This window comes from Glycine max, chromosome 5, assembly GCF_000004515.6.
Source record: "Glycine max cultivar Williams 82 chromosome 5, Glycine_max_v4.0, whole genome shotgun sequence".
NCBI lineage: Eukaryota > Viridiplantae > Streptophyta > Magnoliopsida > Fabales > Fabaceae > Glycine > Glycine max.
Window position 1 is genome coordinate 40,786,841 of NC_038241.2, and position 21,109 is coordinate 40,807,949.

Sequence of the window (21,109 nt, forward strand, 5' to 3'; positions counted from 1 at the left end):
AGGACGAAAAATATATTTTAGATTTTTTTACTCAAAATTGCCAATGAACATGACTTGTTACTGTTAAATGTTTAAACGATATTTAAAATATTTGTGTAGGTTTTAAAAATATAAAAAAGACATTGTAATTTTCTTTAAACCTCAAAAAAGACATGTATAGGTTTTATAAAAGAAGTAAATACATGCATAATTTTCTTAAACCTTAAGGGATGTATGTATAATTTATTCAATAAATTAGGTAAAACAAGCCTAATTTATTTAAAAATTTGAAGGCTTGGGTCTGATATTATCTGTCTAGACTTTATTTTTAAGTGTGATTAAACCTGTTTAAAAGTTTAATTTAACCTGTTAGCCTACTTATAGTAAAGCTTTTATATAGGTCTAATTTCTCTTTACATGACAAACAAGCTAATAGACCAATGGAAAAAAAATACTTTATGTAAAGCAAAATATAATCTATAAAAATAAAAATCTTATTACTCAAAACATTTGACAAAAGACAAAGATGAAAATAGATAGAGTAGGTTACATTAGAGTCGAGACTAACTTATTTTTATGATATAAGTTTATTTTTAATGTCTAATCTAATCTCCATTATAACTTATTGAAGAAGTTGTTTTGTAATAAGACTTTTAAATATAATATAAATTTATCTTTCCATAAATATATATGTTTGAACTCTCTTTATCTGGGTCACCATATTTATTATTTTAAAAAGGTAAATGAATATATTATTTTAATATAATAAGAATTTAATAAAATATAATTTATATTTACTTAAATAGCTAAGCCTAAAGAGCTTCTTAAAAGGTCTAATGTCTTGTTTGTTTTTTTTAACTAAATAGACTTTTATTGGACTATATATGTTTAAAGTAAAAAAATTAATAAGTAAAAAGATAAAAAAAAGCACCCACCAACAAGTTTAAGGAAAACTAATAAATTAGTGTCTGTTATAGAATGGTTTTACTAATTGAAGAAATACCTACCTTGACATTTATATTTGAAAAGTATGTGCAAACAATAATATTTTTTTACCCAAGCTAGGATAATAATATAATAACTTGCAGCCGTTTGTTCTTATCACTGTATATCCTCTATCTCGAAAATCAATAAAAATTATAAAAAAATCTATGCCTATTGCCTACTAGTGTAACTAGTATCACATATATGTGAATAAGAAGTGTACAAATTCCAGTATTAGAAACTTCCAATAAGAAGTGACGAATTAGTACTGCGATGCATTTAAGAAATTGGACCATCTGAGCTGACAGGCAAATGATAGTGAAACATTCTATGGCTCTATATACAATAATGAGCATTAATGGGTTGCATATCTGAATTCTGATGTAGCCATTCATCAACACACCTGGTCATTGTAACGTGTAGGTGTGAAAAAAAAAAAATCAATTAAGAGACAAGATACATATATTTTGTCCAAGCTACAACTTACAAGTTTTATGGAGAAAAGAATTCACACAAATTATAATAATTTATATTTTTTAATCAAATAGTTTAAGATTTGAATCTTAATTAATTATTAAATATGAAATAATATGAGAATATTAATTTTATGCGTATTTATAATCCTACAAAGATATTATCATTACGTCTGACGGAAACAATTTCATACTGATATTATCATAAAAAAATAATGGAAGACTGAATTAATCATCAAACAAATAGGCATATAATAAAAAAAGGAAAAAAGAATGAGTGAGTGAGCAGAGAACAGAAAAGGAAATTCATCAAGTGAATATAATTAAACAACACGCTTAACAATGTTGCGAAAGAAAATAAACCAACTAAAAATGGGGAACACTCGATACGGCAAAACCAAAAATAGAAAAAGGTTTAAATCACTCCAAGTCTATATGTATGCGAGTATGAGGAAGGGTAAGTATTATAGTGTCTATATTTGCACTTATCCTCATTAAATTTTATAGATGATTTTAGCGAAAACAATATATTTAATTACTTCTTTATTTCATATATAAGTTATTCTTTTATATATAGTAATTTTTCGCCCTTTAATTTTAGTAAAGAAATTATATAGTAAATGTTTTGACAAATTCAATTTATAACTTCTAAATTTTAAACAAATATGATTTCTAGCAAAGTAAACTTGTTTTTTTAGTAAACTTTAGAGACTTTGGCTTATCAAATTTTTATTTAGGAAAGAAAAACTCAAAGAAAAAAGTTAAAGAACGTTAACTAATTAAACTTTTATTCATAAACTAAAAATCAAAATTTTAAAAAGTTTAAAATTAAAAACTTAATTAACCTGATTAAAAGCAAAACATAATAAATTGAAAGCAACACTCAATTAAGGGGTTTTATTTACACCGACGCTTTTCTTCTTCTTATTAATGACACAAAAACAAAAGCCCAATTTCATAAAACTGAATGTTTATGAATGCCAAAAAAAAATCCTTCTAGCAGTTTTGTCTAGCCTTTGGCGTTTTTGTTTACAAGTGTTTAGTGTATATAGTGTGGAAGAATAGAAAAATTGAGTAGAACCTATTTGTTTTAAAGATTAATAGAACTTATCTGGATAAGTTAATTTTAAATAGTTAAGCATAATTAAAGTATATCTTTAAATAAGTTATCAGAAAGTGCGAGTATCATATGAAAATAATAGACTATGTATAGATATATTTTGGGATTAAATTATATAGGAATTAGTAATTATTTTTTTGTGTGCAAATAATTGAAATTTTAACAATATTTAAGTTTTTGTAAAAAAATATTAAAAGTTGATGAATTTATGATTCTTGGTGAATGATTGGCGCAGAAAAAAAACAAAGTAAAGCTCAAGAAGCAAATTAAAGATCTAAAGTTGTTCGCTTAGTGCGTCTTAGGCGCTTAGCACGATACACAGGTTCAACGGGCAATGCACACTTAGCACCATGAAGATAATTATGGAAAATGAAGGCATGCTTAGCGTGAGACACGTGTTGAGCGCGAATACCGCCACACTCGCTAAGCGCGCTTAGCGTGAACATTGCGTAAAAATTAAGCTAATCTACACCTATAAAAGAAGGAGGAAGAATAAGAAAAAAACACACAGAAATTCCAAGAGAATGCAATTTCTTACAAAAGGCAAATACTAAAAGAAAGAAAAATAATCATTAAGAGTTATTCCTTCCATCTATCCCTTTCTTATCTATTCCATTTTATATTCATAATCCTCTTGTAATTGTAAGATCTCTTATGATTATGAGAGACAAGACCCTCAGTTGTTGGGAACTCACCAGCTAACTGCTCTTGATGTAATTTCTCTTCCTATCTATTATGAATATTAATTTTGCATTATCCTTTCCTGTTCTTAATTTTATTGTTTATGGTCTGATCACCCATTTGCATGGTATGTTTTAAGGGTAATGTTGAGAAGAATAAGAGAATCGGGAAAGGATATCTAAATAGGCTGATTTTATTTAGCCTGTTATACATCTCTAGTCTTTATGAAATTTAACTATTTTATCTCTTAAAGGGATTTGGGAGAGAAGATAGATAAGTTAGATTATTTCACCTGAGGGATCTTGATTATAGTATATGAGTAGATGCAAGTATAAATTGGAATAATTATTAATTAGTGTGTAGCGACCGAATTTGCCATTGAAAGTTTCAGTCGCTTATTTGGTCTCAAGCAAAATAGCAACGAAATATGCAACGGCTGAATTTTATGTACTTGCGACCGCACATTTCGGTGTCTAAAGAATCGGTAATTTGATCACTAAGGACTTAGCGACTAATGTTTTTACAACACCTGGATTTTGGCCACAATTTCGGTCGCAACGCTAGCGACCGAGTTAAAGAATTTAGCGTCCGATAAATCATGATTTTTTTTGTAGTGTAATTGGTAATGACTGTGACGTTGAGATGATATAAAAACATAATAATTGCATGTTAATAATTTTTATAAAAGCATATTTGGATAGAAAGTTTATAGTACGAGGTTGATTATAACTTAGGTTGATGGAGATGGAGTCCTTACTGCAGGAACGAAACAGAATCAGACTAGCCAAAAAGTTTTTCTGGCAAGTAAGCAAGAAACTAAGATAAGTCATCAAATTAACTTAGTCTTTTGCCGGTGAGTATGTAGAAGAGAATCTTGAAGAGTGGAGAACGAGTTGCCTGCCTTATTGGGAATGGATGTGATCGCTTTTACCGTATGTTTTTTTTTTTTTTTTTTCTAGATTTCTAGTCAATAGGTATGAAATTGAACAAACAATAGTTTACTGCTACTATATATGTCACATGACTGACCATCATGGGGACTAATTGTTCGTATATTATGGTACATTGGTCATTATACGAAGATTGACTAATCCCAGACGAAGTATGGAAAATTGACAAGCCAAAGTTTTAAGTGAAGTAATCTAGTAGAGGGAGGGCAGTTCAATTATGGGTGGAATCTAAAATATTTTTTTTTAAAAAAAAAATTGACAATTATATGTTAGGCATATTTTTTCGTCAATATAATACATATGATGTCTTTTTTGTTTTATAAAAATTAATTGTAAATACTTTTTTTAATAATCTAAAATTTAAGCTTTAATTTTTTACTTTTTAGTCGACCATAATCTTAGAGAAACAGTAGTCTAAGAACTTTTTAATTAATTTAATTAGTTTAAAAGTTAATTTGATCAAAATAAATTTTATTCCATAAAAAAATTTATTATAATAGTTTTTAAATTATTTTCATAAGCTATTTTAAGTAGCTTACTAATTAATATTTTTTTTCTCATTTACTTGAATTTTTTTAATCTTATATTTTATTTTACATTTGTGTCGCTTTAGATTTATCTTTTAGTCTAATAGCAAATATCACCAAACATTTTTAATTGAATTAACTAGCTTAGACAATGTTTGACAAGCACTTTTAATTAGCTTTTTTCAATTAATTAAAAAATTTGTTTAAACTTATTAATATCATTTCGTAAATATTTCTTTTAATAATTTCTAACAATTTTCTTAAAACGCTACATTGTAGTTTTTAATATCTTATTTCACACCAAAAAAGCATTTAACAACGGTGGATCTTGAACTGAAGTTGTATCAAGTGAGCTTGAAAGTGAAACACCTTTCATATTAATTTTTAAACCAAAAAACACATTTTCACATCGGTTATGCCTAAAATTGATGTAAAATATTTGTCAAAATATTTAAATCAGTCAAATTACTATCTCGATCTTTTATAAAATCAATGTAAAAAATACTTATATAATATCAATTTTATACCACTAAAATATTTATTAAATTTCCTTATTCACATCTAAGAAGATTATAACTAAAAAATCCTAACTTATGTAAAAAGGATAATAATAAATTTTAATATACACATATTTATGTTTATAGACACACTTAAATGAATTATTGAAAACTTTTTAATTTTAAACTTAGAAAGTTTGAACTTAATTTATTTACACAATCAGATCTAAAATAAAGTTGACCATAGAGGACGTTGACATCAAGTTGTTTCAATTTTACTAGTGATATCAAGTTTAAGTTTTGAATATATAATTACATTTATATTTAAAGAAGAAAGTCTTTTGCAATCAATAATAACCTTATATATCTTGAGTGAAATAATCTTTTGTAGAAGATATATGTGATTTATAGAAAAGAAAAAAATAGTGAAATATTTAATGTATCAAACTTATTTAATTGATAAACAATTAATCTTTGATTATTTCAAAAATAGGTGAATTAATTTTAATAAAATTTAAATTAAATAATTAGTATATATATATATATATATTTCAACCGTAAATTTTATATCAAACAAGAACTTAACCACTTAACTATTATTATTTTATGAATTTTACTATTCATGATAGTAAAATTTGAAAAAAAAATTAATGATAAAATTTGTAAAATAATGATAATTTAATGGTAAAATATCCAATTAAATCAAGAGACAAGCCCTTCATATGCATTCACTTCCACCCACCTTCAATGACATGAAAATAGACCCCCACCAATCACGTCTCCAACAGCAACCGCGCGTACATAAGCTATGTTTTTTTGTTTTTCCTACTAAAATCAGGAGAATTTTGCAATAACATGATGAACATGTTGATGGAAACTCCACGCTTGGCTTGACTTTCATAAGAGATGCCTTATGGAAAGGATGACAAAAAAAGCAGTAATCATGTTAGGCATGAAGTTTCAAAGCAATAAACATCATTTCCAGGTGAGCAATTAATTACCAAACATCGCCACCACGCGAGGCCATGCCATTTCCACACCCTATTTATTCTTCTTTTCGATGTGACATGCGTTGTTCATCATCCTTTCTAATTCCAGATCTCTTTGTTTGTCACCGCTTGTCGTTTTGATGTGATATTTAAACTGTTCTCCTATGCTCATTTCCTCAAATGTCACTTTCCAATTGGAAGTAGCATAACATATTGCTTTTTCTCGTTACAGACGTTAATGAATGCGTGGATTGTTAATTACTAAGTTGTTGTAGTTTAATTACTAAGTTTGAGTTTTGGTTGCATTGGGTATTTGGAAACAGAATTTGGCGCTCTTAATAGTCTTACAAAGATCGATTAAGAATGTCTCTCATAAAAAAAATATCAATAGTATAGACCCAAATAAATAATGATTTTTTTGTTTCCTCAGTGCGTGTTTCAGTTATAATTGATTTTGATATATAAAATTAATTTTAATTAAAATGGAATTTTTAAGTAATATGATTTTTGCTCCGATGTTTTATTCTAAAATAATTTGATAATAAAATTCAGTATAAATTTTTTAGTTGATGTAAAACCTACTTAAAATTATCTCAACTTAAAATTAATTTTATACCAAAATTAATTTTTTAACGTGAGACTAACTTTTTCTATATTCACTTGAAATTACATTAATTATAATGTTTCAACATAATTTTGGATGATTCAACGTAAACCCCAACAAAAATTCTGAAAATAATTTGATGATAAAATTCAGTGTAAAATTTTGACTTAATGTAAAATGAACTTCTATTTCAACTTAAATTAATTCTATACCAAAATTACTTCAACATAATTTCATGTTGTGTTGAGTGAAATTTTACATAACCTGATCGGTACTGGCCCATGTGCTACATAATGGATTGCTCTGGTTATAAAGGCCCATTAATCAAACAATTTGTCCAAGTGATGGGCTAGGAAAAAAGACTGTATCAAATGGACAAAAAATATAAGGGAGTTGCTTAGGACACCCAGCAACTCGGGTGAAAGGGCTAAAATGCCTTTCACCCTTTGGTATACAATTAAATAGTGACTCGTCTGTACGAGTCACTATTCCCTCCCCCACAAATGCTTCTTCTTCCTCCCTTCCTCTTTGGCTTCCTACTTCTTGTTCCGTCTTTGGCTTGATGCGTATTTTTCCTACGGTGATGTGTGAAGATGTGTGCGTTGCTGCTTCGTCTTCCTTCTTCTTCCTTCGGCTTGCTACTATTTCGTGTGTGTTGCTGCTTCCTCTTCTTCTACTTGGTTTCTCCTTCGAGGTAAGTTATCCTTCTTTCGATGTTTTTTGGTGATTGTTGCTACTTGGATGATGTCATTGTTACTGCTTGTTCTGCTTCTTTATTGTATTTTTGTTGGTGTTTATTGTGGTTATCTAAAAAAAATTGACGTACGTACGGATCAACAATCCATATGATTCATATGGATCAACCTGTATGGTTTATACGGATCAGCAATCCGTATGAACCATATGAATTGTTGATTCGTATGTACGTCAATTTTTTTTTAGCTCTTCTCCTTTTTTGATGATGAAAACCGACCAAAAATCATCATATACTCCTAAAAAATTCACGTACACCACCGGAGACCAAATACGCTTTCAAACTACCCTTAACGGAAACAACTTACACTATGTTACGAAAAAATTTGTGGAAAAAAAATGACACTGCATAAATAAAAAAATACAACTACTATTTATAATCGAAAATATTATAAGGATATTTTTGATATTTTGGAAAGTTACTGAGTGCCTCAAGCAACTCCCAAAATATAAAAGAATTGTGTGATAAGAACTTTTTTTCAGAATTGGTTTATGTACTTGTAATTAGATCTTGCCCTGGAAGGAAATATGATACAAGAACATTCAAGTACAGTGTTATTCGTCATTCTAGGTTAAGTGTTACTATTTATATAGGAGTCTATCAATAATTGACCTGATATTATCGCAAGAGTATATCATATAATTCTATGCGTTTGTCTGGAGATCCTTGAGCATGTATAGCAATTGGTTAAAGTTGTTTAACGGCTAAGGATTAAGCAGCGCGTAAAGTGGGATGTCCAACTGGCAACAAGTAAACCCTCGCCTCAAGGTAAAAAGGGGTGCAATTTAGATTTTCTGTTTCTAACTGGATATTATTGAAATTCTCAAATTGCGCTTTTATATGTTTCTTTAAATAGGCAAATTTGTTGTTAGCGCATTCATAAATGGAGCATGTGTTGATTTCATTGTATTCGGAAGGAAAATAATCAGGTGGTGAATGTGAAATGTGAATCTCCTCTGTACATGATTAACGGTCGTCAAACAGAGCCGGCTGGGCGGCAAAACGGGTCCCACCCCTTGTTCATCTTTTGCCGCTAGATTTCAAAGTGGACAGAATTACCAAAATGTCCTCACTCTTTTGGCCTTACTCCACTTCCCATTCCACACAGCTGTTATAGATGCTGCTATTTTAACTTCCATCTTTAGTTTTCATATTTTTTAAAAAAACTTTTAAACTAGTACTAATTTATGTGAAAGTTTGTCTTTTGTATAATTTTGGCTATTGTTCTTTCTTATTATTTACTAACTCGAATTGTATGAAAGTATTTCCGTGTTAAATATTGGGGGCAATTACCTGTAGACCCATTGAGTTACCCGTGTCCTTTCACAAACATCTGAATATAATTTTGACGGTAATGTTAAAAGGACTATCTTAGCACAATATCTTTGGACCGATTAAACTTCACAAGTTAAACAACCACATTGAAAGAAAGGATTAAAAACTATCTGTGACGTATATATAAGAGGTTCCATTTGATTCAAAACTCAGTAATTTTTTGCAGTGAAATACAAGGGTCACATTGGTAAAGTAAAGCATTTTTATACTAAAACATGGCAAGAGCAAAACAAGGGTCACATTGGTCATTTCAGAAACTGCCGTCCGAGTCTTCTAATTCCGGCAAGTTGAATCCAATCACCGTAACTTCATATTCATATACCCCCCGAACGGACCAAAGTTTCACTCACTCTCCCGCCACCATGACCACCGTAACGGTCACGACTCGAGCTCAGATCCTCCGCCACACCGCCGCATTCACCTCCTCCGTCCTCTCGCAATCCGAACTCCGGCGCCGCCTCATCGCCACTCTCCTCCGCGACACCCCACTCTCCGACCAAAAACACCTAAACCTCGCCGCAGACACTCTAGAGAGCGCGATCTCGTTCTCGAGCCCCCCCACCCGCTCCTCGTCCCTCTCTCTCGCCGAGAAGCTCCTCCTCCCTCTCCCGGACTTCCCCCTCTCCTCGCTCCTCCTTTCTCTCATCCACGCCCTTCGTAGTCGCCCTACCGAATCCGCCGTTAGCCTCCTCCGAATATTCCACTCCAACAATAACGCTTCCCTCGCTCGTTCCGAAATCGCTCCTGCGCTCTACGAGTGCCTTTTCTCTCTCCACCTCTTCCCCGTCTTCCGCTGGTTCGATGACCAGAGGACGCGGATTCTCTCCTCGAGCCGTAACGATGACGATTACATTTATTCGGTAACTTCGGAGGAGTACTCCGTGTTGCTGCCTTGCGCGAAGGTGTTGTCGAAGATGAGCGAGGAGCAGGCCGCGAAGCTCAGGGAGGTGGAGAGAGAGTACGAAGATGTTCTCAACCAGAACTGCATGGTTCTCGCCGAGTATTTCAAAGAGGTTTTGGTCAACGAAAACGGTGACGCTGCTGTGGTCAGTCCACCGTCGTTGGTACTTAAGAGCGCCGCTGAAGATGGCCACGGCGGCGGGGAGATCAGAAAGGAGGAGATGATGCAAATGAACGTGTTGGAGAACGGACGGTATAATAATGTAATGATGTTGTATCTACTTTGTTTATCCACTTCGTTACTCTTTGCAAATCAATTTCTTTCCCTATCTGTTCATTTTTTTTAATAGATATTAATTGTTAGTTTTATTATAATGTTATTAGGAGAGAAAGAATCCATATTATTTATTCTTATCAGCTCGGGACACGATGAGAGCATGAACAAATTAATATTATTTTCATTTTCATATCAACTTATTATTTAATTATAGGATTACAATTTTTTCCTCACCAGCTGATACGATTTCTGTTTTCTTGAAATCATTCTGAATTTTGTCCAAGTATTTCATAATTTTCATGTTTTATGTTCAGTTTTCATTTTTTTTAAAGAAAGGTTTTCAGGTACCTGAAAAATTAGAAGAATGTTCATTAACTTTTGAAGGTGTTTTTACAAAAATAAGTTCTATTTTTCTTATTAACTACTAGTATTTTAGTTAGTAACATATAAGATAATGATTATTTTATATAAATAAATGTTTTAAAATTTTAAATTATATTATAATAGGCTGCTAAGAGAATTGAATATGATAAAGATAAAAAGAAAATTATTTAAAATATTTAAGAAAGAAAGTTTTTTTATCACTTGTAGAACACACTTCCATTTAAGTTGATGAATTTGTAGTTCTTGAATGTGTGAGATGCTAGTATAGTAATCTCTTGAATTAAAAAAAAATATATATATATTAAATAAATTATTGAAGTTGAAATTACTATATGTTAGTATTTGAAATGTACAATTTATTATCATTACAATTCCAAACTTTTATATGAGAGATCAACGTATATAGATTTCAAATTTGAATTATATTTGATATTTTTTTAATTCTAGAATTATTGTGACCTCACCTCAAATTTGATAAAGAATAAGGGGGGAAAACATTAGATCTTAACATATATAATAGATTTGACAATACTAGGTACTTGCATTTCATGATCATTCTGTGACGTTTATATCTACTGATTGCTGCAGCCAATATGGTCCGAAAGGGAAGCATCTATTGAATTTTTGAGCCCCAGTACCAGCAGCAGATCTTCCCAAGCGCCATTTTATCCTCAAAGAGTCTTGTCCAGAATCCTCAAGCCCCAAAAAGCTTCAAAAACTTGGACAACGCCAGTCTATTTAAACTCAACCGCTGATACTGATTTTTCTTTAGATGAGAGTTTGCTTAGTTCTTCTTCAGATTCTGAGGCAGAAAATGACGAGGTAATTCATGCTACCGAGAGAGGGAGCCGAAAAAATATTCCCACGAGGACTGAATTTTATATGCTAGTTGTTTTTAGTTGTTGAAATGCTAAGTAATAAAGCTGTGTCCTGTAGGAAAAGGACAAAACTGTTGCATTGTTGGAGCCTCGACAAAGCCAAATTAAGGAACAAATGCCAACTATCTTCAAACAATCAAGAGGGTACGCCAATATTTAAGACCATTCTTCGTTATGTTATTTCATGGTGTTCTGCATTCATTTTCTTTAACTTGGATTCTTCCTACTTGTAGTTCCCCAGATTATCCAATGGCAGACTTGGATACCCCGCTGCATGGAATTGGGAAGCATGCACATCCCAAGGACTTTGTCTGTCCAATAACAAGTTACATATTTGATGATCCAGTGACTCTTGAGACTGGTCAGACATATGAACGTAAAGCTATCGAGGAATGGTTCAATAGAGGAAACTTAACCTGTCCCATCACACGCCAGAAGCTGCAAAACACCCAGCTACCCAAAACAAATTACGTGCTCAAACGACTAATTGCGAGCTGGAAAGATCGCAACCCCCATTTGGTCCCACCATCGTATGAGATTCCGTACGAAGAAACCGAGGAAGCTGTGAAGCTAACAATCCCTTCAACTTCTCCTAATAGCGTTATAACGCAAGCCACGGTAGATGGGATGATGAGTGAGTTACGCTGTGCAATCAATAACCTTTATATGTCAGAGGTTCTCCAGGAATCTGAAATGGCCGTGCTTCAAATTGAAAAGTTCTGGAGAGGAGTGAATGTGGGAGTGGATATACATAGCATGCTATCGAAACCTGCGATAATCAATGGATTTATGGAGATCCTTTTCAATTCTGTTGAGCCCCAGGTGCTTCAAGCATCAGTTTTCCTTTTGGCGGAGATGGGGTCCAGAGACAATGCTGTTATTAAGACTCTCACACGTGTGGACTCTGACGTGGAATGTATCATGGCTCTTTTCAAGAACGGGTTGACAGAGGCTGTTGTGTTGTTGTATCTGCTAAACCCTTCCACTGTGAATCTTGCAGAGATGGCAATAGTGGAGTCTCTAATAACAGTTTTCAATAAGAAAGAGGAAGACTTGGTTAAGATGTGTTTGAAGCCCAAAACAGCTGCAGTGCTTTTACTTGCACGGATTATTGGAGGCAGTGAAGAGATAATTTCATCTTCGGTTGTCAATACCCTTTTCTCTGAAAAAGCAATAGGAACTATTGTCGGCAGTTTGGGAGCTAACTTGGCAAAGGAGAGGATTGCTGCAGTGGAGATCTTGTTGAGATGCATGGAAGAAGATGGCACTAGCAGGAACAACATTGCTGATAAAGCAGAGCTGACACCTCTTTTGGAAACCTTAATCGGTGCAACTGATGGAGATCGATTTAAGATTATTCAGTTTTTCTCTGAGTTAGTCAAATTAAATAGGTACCTATCTATCTATCTATATATATCTTTCATATTCATAGTTACACTAATCAAACTAATCTACTTTTTAGTTTGTCTGATAGCTTCCTTTTGGGTTCCCTTCAGGCGGACATTCAATGAACAAATCCTCCACATTATAAAGGAAGAAGGACCTTTTAGTACAATGCATACTCTTCTTATTTATTTGCAGACAGCCCTTCAAGATCAATGTCCAGTTATGGCTGGCCTCTTACTCCAACTCGATCTTCTGGTGTGAAACTTTGATGCTCCCTGAATATTGAATATAAGAACTAGTTGTATGATTTCTTGTTACAGTATCTTTGAATTACAGCCTTTAATTCACAAATGATAAAAATCTGTTTTACAAGTAATGGTGGCATAATTTTCATCATGATATTTTTAGGTTGAGCCAAGAAAAATGAGCATATACCGGGAAGAGGCTATGGATACTCTTATTTCATGCCTGAGAAACGCAGATTTCCCCGTTACCCAATTAGCAGCTGCTGATACAGTTATTTCACTGCAAGGGAGTTTTGACTTCTCTGGAAACCCTCTAACCAGAGAAGTCCTTCTTAAACGTGCAGGTATCGAGAAAAGTTCCAGAAGTCTTGTACAGGTGAATCAGATCAGCAACTTCAGCCCAGAAATAGATATAACTCCAGTAAAGTCCTTCGAAACTCTTCCTGCATTTTGACTTTGTGGATTCTGCTTGCCAAATATTCTCTCTGATACCTTATTTTTTGTTTGGCATCAACAGGAAGAAGAGAAGGCAGCTGATGATTGGGAAAGAAGAATTGCATCTGTTCTAGTTAGCCATGAGTTTGGCACTCTTTTCGAGGCTTTAGCAGATGGCATGAAGAGCCGAAATCCAGAACTACGATCAGCATGCTTTATATCAGCTACATGGCTCATATACATGTTGACCATTCTACCAGATACAGGGATACAAGTAGCAGCTCGAGCCTGCTTGCTGAAGCAGTTCATAGCTAAATTAAATTCTACTAAGGATGTAGAAGACAGAATCCTTTCTATGCTTGCTCTCAATAGCTTTCTTCATTTCTCTGGTAAGTTTCACAAATGCAGCCATTGATTACAAGTTACAATATTTCAAAAATCTGGTACAGCTAGATAATGACAAACATAAATATTGTCTAAGAAGGAATAGCTTCCGATCAGCAGTTCTTGAAGCATGATAAACTACTCAATACAGAATTCAACATTTATTTAGATCAGATGCTATCTATATTTGTATTGGCTTCGTTATTAGTCTATGAGACTTTCTTAAGATTTATATGTTCAAGTTCATGCATGTCATTGTTATACAAAATAGAAAATTGGTGATCATACATTATATCGTGAATTTCAGACGGCTTAGGTGATCTAACTTCCTACACTAAGGATATCATAAAAGGGTTGAGAGAGCTAAAGAGATCCTGTCCTTTAGCAACTAAAATGCTAAAGGTTCTGGTTGAAGAAAATGAATCTAAAGCGGTAAGTTTGTTGTATTCTTATATCATTTTCTAGTATAGGCATGGTAGATGATTGAAAGTTCTTGAATGGAACAGGACATTTGGATACATACACAGCTCATAAAAGAAGACTGCAGCGAGAATGGAGAGGTTCTGTCTGTCATTTGCTTTAAGGATAAATTTTTTTCAGGACATACAGATGGCACTATTAAGGTAATTAGAGTTGCAACTTTACATGCTTGTATACTCTAGTGAATATTGAATTTAAGTCTGAACGAAAATATCTATAGTAGTTGAAATATTTGTTCCTTAGAATTACAGGAAAAATAAATCATTACATTATTGAACTATCGATTTATGCAATTACCATAAAAGAGAATGAGGTGAAGCTAGACCTAAATACGTAAATATATAACACAAAATGGAGTGGACTTTATGGCGTGTTTTATGCCACATGCTTTGAATAGCTGGAAAAAGGGCAAGTCATGCTTGATCATTGGCAAAAAAAGTTTGGTCTTGGCTGCAAATGACAGCTATATATATCGTAACATGAACTAACTGGAAAATACTTTGTAAATTCTGAAGGTCTGGACATTAAAGGATAACTTATTCTATCTGTTGCAAGAGATCCAAGAACATACTAAGGCTGTGACAAACTTGGTGATTTTAGAATCTGATGACAGACTATACAGTGGTTCACTTGACCGAACTGCAAAGGTAGAATTTTCTGCAGTTATTCTAACCTTAATATTGGGCTGCCTCTGCCTGCTAACAAAGGTTTATTAAAGAACAGGTCTGGTCTATTGGAAAGGCAGCAATACATTGTGTGCAGGTGCATGATATGAAGGACCAGATTCATAATTTAGTTGTAACCAATAGCTTAGCTTGTTTCATTCCGCAGGGGACTGGTGTCAAGGTACTCTTAAACTATGAAAAGTATTCTCCTTTAAATGGTGTTGGCTCACTTCTTTTATGCAGGCTAGAGTGTAAAATAACACTAGTCTCCTTATTATGAATGTCTCTCTGTCACACTCACTTGTACACACAAACATTATGCTTGATACATTGCTCTGAGCTGTGTTGCCGTTCACTTTATTTTCTTCCTTTCTGATTATGTCTTTTGACAACAAAATCCCTAGGTGGGATCTTTACAGGCCATTTTTTGTAACAGATTCTGTTACTGCTTTGCCCTTAGTACTGAAAATGCTTTACAATTACTTCATACATACATACATATATACTACAATAAGTAACATTGCTTTCTACTGAAATTATTTTGCTCTCTTATCAGGTTCAGTCATTGAATGGAGAATCAAAGTTATTAAATTCTAGTAAATATGTGAAGTGCTTGGCTCATGTTCATGGGAAATTATACTGTGGATGCCATGACAGTAGTGTTCAGGTATCAAGTTTTTGCAAGTGTAAGACAGTCTAATGTGATGCTATATCAACATTCTTGCAATATTATTCTCATGATATTTCAGGAGATACATTTGGCCACTGGAACAGTTAACACTATTCAAAGTGGTTATAAAAGATTACTTGGGAAAGCAAATCCTATTCATGCACTGCAAATTCATGGTGAACTTGTATATGCAGCTGGCTCTAACTTGGATGGATCCGCTATAAAGGTATCTCAGACACGTATATACAAAGATTAAAAATAGTTACAGTTCTTGCTAGAAACATTGGGTTTCATGATTTTTTGAATTCCCAAGCACAGAAAATCTTTGAGCAACTTGATGTTAATTTTAAGGGTGTCATAATAGCTAACTAACTGTTGCATATATAAATGTCAAGATATGGAACAATTCCAATTACAGTATGGTTGGATCTCTACAAACTGGATCTGATGTGCGGGCCATGGCAGTGAGCTCAGAATTGATTTATTTGGGGTGCAAAGGAGGTACATTGGAAATTTGGGATAAGAAAAAACACAATAGAGTTGACACGTTGCAAATGGGTACGAATTGTAGGGTTAATTGCATGGCTCTAGACGGCAATGGAGAAGTTTTGGTAATTGGAACTTCAGATGGACAGATTCAGGTGCCTTTTTCATTTATTCAATTAATAAACCTCTTGTTTGAATTTTAATTCCAAAATAATTAACGATGGGAATTGTGCTCTGGGTCTACTTATTAGCTTCAAGTTTTTGTATTTTCATGTCATCTATACACCATGTAGCATTTGTACTTTTCCAAATCAGATATATAAACGAAACTGTAATTATAGGCGTTTCCATTAACAGTTACTGAATCTATGGTTAACTGCAGGCTTGGGGAATGAATTAAAAGAAGATGCTGAAAGTGCAACGGTACAGGAAGACATAGATGAAACTTACCTTGACATTTGACAAGATTACATTCATTAAACCTTAAAAATACTTTCATTTTTTAGGTTCCTTGTGAGCTGTATATAGCTCAAACTTTATACATCCAAGTGCCTTGTACATAGATTAACTCGTACATATATTGCTATATCATATGCATGAGATTGTCTTTTTAATTTTTATGCATTCTTCGTTTTTATTTCTTTATTTTTTTCCTTTTCTTTTTTTTGTTTAAGGACGTTTGGATGGGGACTTTAGTAGGGAAGGAAGATGAGGATGATTTTTTGTATTTTGAATAAACATTCTGCTTATATGAGAAATTAAAGAAAAATCTACATTTTTAATAATAAATACTATGCAATAATTTTCCATCTGTTCACAATATAAAGTTGTAGCATTCAAATTCAAATGTAACATTTTTTCTCTCTTCAAATTCACGTGTCATATTTTGTAAGGAAATTTGAGTAAAAAGACATTTAATGAAGTTATTTTAATAAATAGTATATTTATAAAAACATCACTTCCCTGAAGATTGAATGTGAACAACATCACTTCTCTGAGGACCAAGGGAGCACAAACGTGAGAATCCACACATCCTTCTTGAATAAGCTTAATGGCGAATTTCGAATCTGACTACACAAGAAAGTTAGAGAAACCTCTATCAGTCGCAAGCTTGATTCCAATAGCAATGGCCCCGAGTTCCGCAAGATTGACCAAGAAAGCTAACATGACAAGACCATTGTGCGAAATGGAGACATCGCAGATCAACTTAAAACTGTTCTCTGGAGGAGCTTCCCAACAGATGGAGGAGTGTTTCAGTCAATCAAAAAATCATTATAATACACAAACTGAAACTTCTCTCATCAGCACTAATTCACTAATTAATATGTATTATTATTGCTTGAATCAATCAAAACCGAAATATCAACAAAATTCTAATTTCTGTTAAAAACAGGGATCTCCAAACTCTAATACTTATTTAGAATTATTTCATTTTATAAATGATTTGTTTAGATAAATTAATTTAAATGTCTAGCATTTCAAATTCTTAGTTTTAATGGGATAATTCTATACCTCAGTATGCAACATTTTATTTTTAAATTCATATTTTTCCAAGAGTATGAAAATAAATACAGATTTCTTTTCTTAAACTGTGACAAAATGGAAATTTATTTTTTATTATATTCATCAATCAAGATGAAAATCATATAAATCATATATTTTTTTAAAAAAAGTTTTCATAATAGTTTTTCAAAAATAAAAAAAAAATATTTGATAACATTCTTTTGTTGCCACCACAGTTATTGTCGTGTCTTGTTACCAATACCACACCGTCGTTCTCTCTCCTTCGCATGTGACACCACTATTAGCGTCTTCCTCTCTCACTCCTTATTAGCATGTGACATCGTTGCCACCTTCATTCTTTCTTGTGACCACGTGTGACATCATTGTTACCATCGTTTTTTCTCTCTTTCGTGCATGACACTACATCATCGTCATTTTCTCTCTCTCCCAAGTGTGGAGTCACAAGACAACGAGAGTGAGAATTAGCGAGAACATCTCTAAATAAAATTTAAATTTTTTATTTTTTGAGAATATTTTAAATTCCTCTAATTTAATATAATTAAATTACCCAATAAAAATACTAGCATTTGAATTTCCTTTTAAATGTTTTATACACACTAGTCATTTCACTCAAAAAAATTTAAGTTTTGTTTACAAAATAAATTATTCGATTTAAATATCTCATCCAAATACATGATAAAAGAATTTTTGAAGTAACTCTAATTTTATTTTATAGAAATAAAGGTAGTGATATAAGTATAGGTATAATTCCATTCAATTCAAACAAATAAAATTATAATCACTGTGCAGCAATATCAAAACGTTATTTTAACGCTAATTCAAACATAATCAGAAGGTGAATTTTTTTTTTCTTCTGTTGTGACGGACAATGGTTTAGGTCTGAACATAATTGATTTAGGTTTTAGAATATCATCTTTATGTAATATTTGAATTTTGAATAATATGATTAAATTTTAGTTTTTAAATAAAATTATTTTTATGGTCTATTCTTTACAAGAAAATGGTTGTACTTTGTTTTAATTTATTACATAATAAGTTATATAAAATCAAGTTATTAATTTGATATGATTAACAAATAAATATAAGAAAATCTAATTAAGTTTAAAGACCACTTTTTTATCTTTTTTTTTTTTTGAAAAAAAATACACATAATGATCAATTCTTCAAATGTGTATGTATATTAGGGCTAATTTAATTGAGTGATTTTTTCCTATAATCATTGAGTTTTTTTAAAAAAAAATCAAAAGAGTATTAGATATTTATATTTAAATTTAATGTATACAATTTTATATGAAAAATCTTAATTATATTTCTTTTATATCAAAATATTTTTCAATAATGTTTTTAAAGTATAAAAATTATATTTTTTGAACTATTATAATTTTTTTTGTTATGTTAATGCATATTTATATTCAAGGTAACATAGGAGAGCGAATATTTATAAATTCATATTTATTGATCCTTTGGGATAATTTTTTTATAATTATTAATTTTTTATGTTAAAATGCTCTTAAATATTTATATTTATATTTAATGTATACAAATTTTATATAAATTATGTTTAAATTTTTTTATATCAAAATATCTTTCATTTTTTAATTTGAGAGTATAAAATTTATATTTTAAAAATTATTATATACTGTGTTCATTTTTATTTATGTTCATCCGTCGCACAGGTATCTATATATGACAAATCTATTGGACAATTTTTTTTAGTCATTGGTTTTTTTTATGTCAATAAGCTTACATATCTATATTTAAATTTAATGTATATAACTTCTATGAATAATGTTTAAATATCTTTATTTGTACCAAAATTAATTTAAATTATAAAAATTAGATATTTTTTAAACTACTACATATTTTATTTATGTTGCGTAAATCCATATTTATATTTAGCAATCACACAAGTATTCATACTACATTAAATCATTTGGGATCATTTTTTATAATTATTATTTTTGTCAAGAGACTCGTAAATATTTTATATTTTAATTTAATATATACAATTTTCATATAAATAATGTTTAAATTTATTTTTATATCAAAATATCCTTATTTTTAATTTGAAAGTATAAAAAAATATTTTTTAACTACTACATATTTTATTTATATTTTTCTATTCCACATTTATATCAATTAATCGCAAAAGTACTCATACTCAGACAAATTCTTTAGAATGATTAATTTTTTAAATCATTAGTTTTTTATGTTAAGAGTCTCTTAAATATTTTATAGGAAAAAATATGTTTTGGGTCCTTGTAAAATTTGAAAAATATTAATTATTTTTATAAATTTTTTGTATTAATTTGGTCTCTATAAAAAATAAAAACATGTTTTTGGTCTGTTAGACGATTTTTTAATGTGACTAATATACTTAATTATTTTTTCTCTATAACTTCTAAAGCACACTCAAAAGACAACATAATACTTAATTAATTCATTGTTGAGGGTTTAACTGTCAAGAGATTATTTAATCCGTTTGTAATTAAGTTACACGTGCAAGTATAAGTTTATTAACCAGGTCACATTATCATTTAATTCAGTTATCACTTAGAACCAATGATAATATGTTTTATTTTTACATGAACTAAATGAACATGAAATTTTTTATGAGAACAAAATTAATACTTTTCAAATTTTACAGGAACCCAAAATATATTTTATCATATTTTATATTTTAATTTAATATATATATATATATATATATATATATATATATATATATATAGCTTTTATATGAATAATGCTTAATTTTATTTTTATAACAAAATATCCTTCATTTTAAAATTTGAAAGTATACTAATTATATATATTTTTAACCTATTATATATTTTATTTATGTGCACTAATCCACATTTATATACATCCATCACACATTCATACTAGAGAAAATCCATTTTGATGATTTTTTTTTATGTCAAAACATTCTTAGATATTTATATTTAAATTTAATGTATACAAAATGCATATGAATGATGTTTAATTAAATTTCTCATTATATCAAAATATTATTTTTTTTAAAATTGAAAAGTATAAATATTTATATTTTTTTAACCATTATATATGATATTTATGCATATTATGTTAATCCATATTTATATTTATGCATTATAAGATAACTATACTATGACTAATCAATTTAGGTAATCATTATTTTTTTATAATCATAGATTTCTAAAAGATAAGAGAATATTTCATTATATTCAAGCATGAAAAAAAATACCCAAAAAAATTTATTAGCTAAATCACAAGCCTTAATGGTAATATTTTTTTATGAAAGTAATAGTTATAAAAATAACTATAAGAGAAATATATTCAAATATATTCCTTTTATTGACCGAAAATTTCATATATACTCATAAAAAAATTCGTCACTTTATATATAGAAGCTGTGTTTCATGAAGTTTTGCCTCCAGGCATATTTACCTAGACATTTAATCATTGCCAAGAAAGAAAGAAATAACTAATAAAGTCTTTTTTTTTCTTCAAAACTCTTATA

The 21,109-nt window shown here is 30.6% G+C and overlaps 1 protein-coding gene across 1 annotated transcript; it reads left to right on the top strand.

Moving 5' to 3' along the window:
- Positions 1-9,512: 9,512 nt before the first annotated feature.
- On the top strand, positions 9,513-16,697 carry LOC100787950 (putative E3 ubiquitin-protein ligase LIN-1). Its single transcript, XM_006580408.4, has 15 exons — positions 9,513-10,056; positions 11,043-11,276; positions 11,391-11,476; positions 11,566-12,723; positions 12,829-12,973; positions 13,127-13,384; positions 13,481-13,787; positions 14,090-14,214; positions 14,289-14,405; positions 14,778-14,909; positions 14,986-15,108; positions 15,484-15,594; positions 15,677-15,823; positions 15,993-16,238; positions 16,466-16,697. The coding sequence occupies exons 1-15, from the start codon at positions 9,808-9,810 to the stop codon at positions 16,481-16,483; spliced, it is 3,456 nt and encodes a 1,151-aa protein (XP_006580471.2). The 5' UTR covers positions 9,513-9,807; the 3' UTR covers positions 16,484-16,697.
- The last annotated feature ends 4,412 nt before the right edge of the window (positions 16,698-21,109 follow it).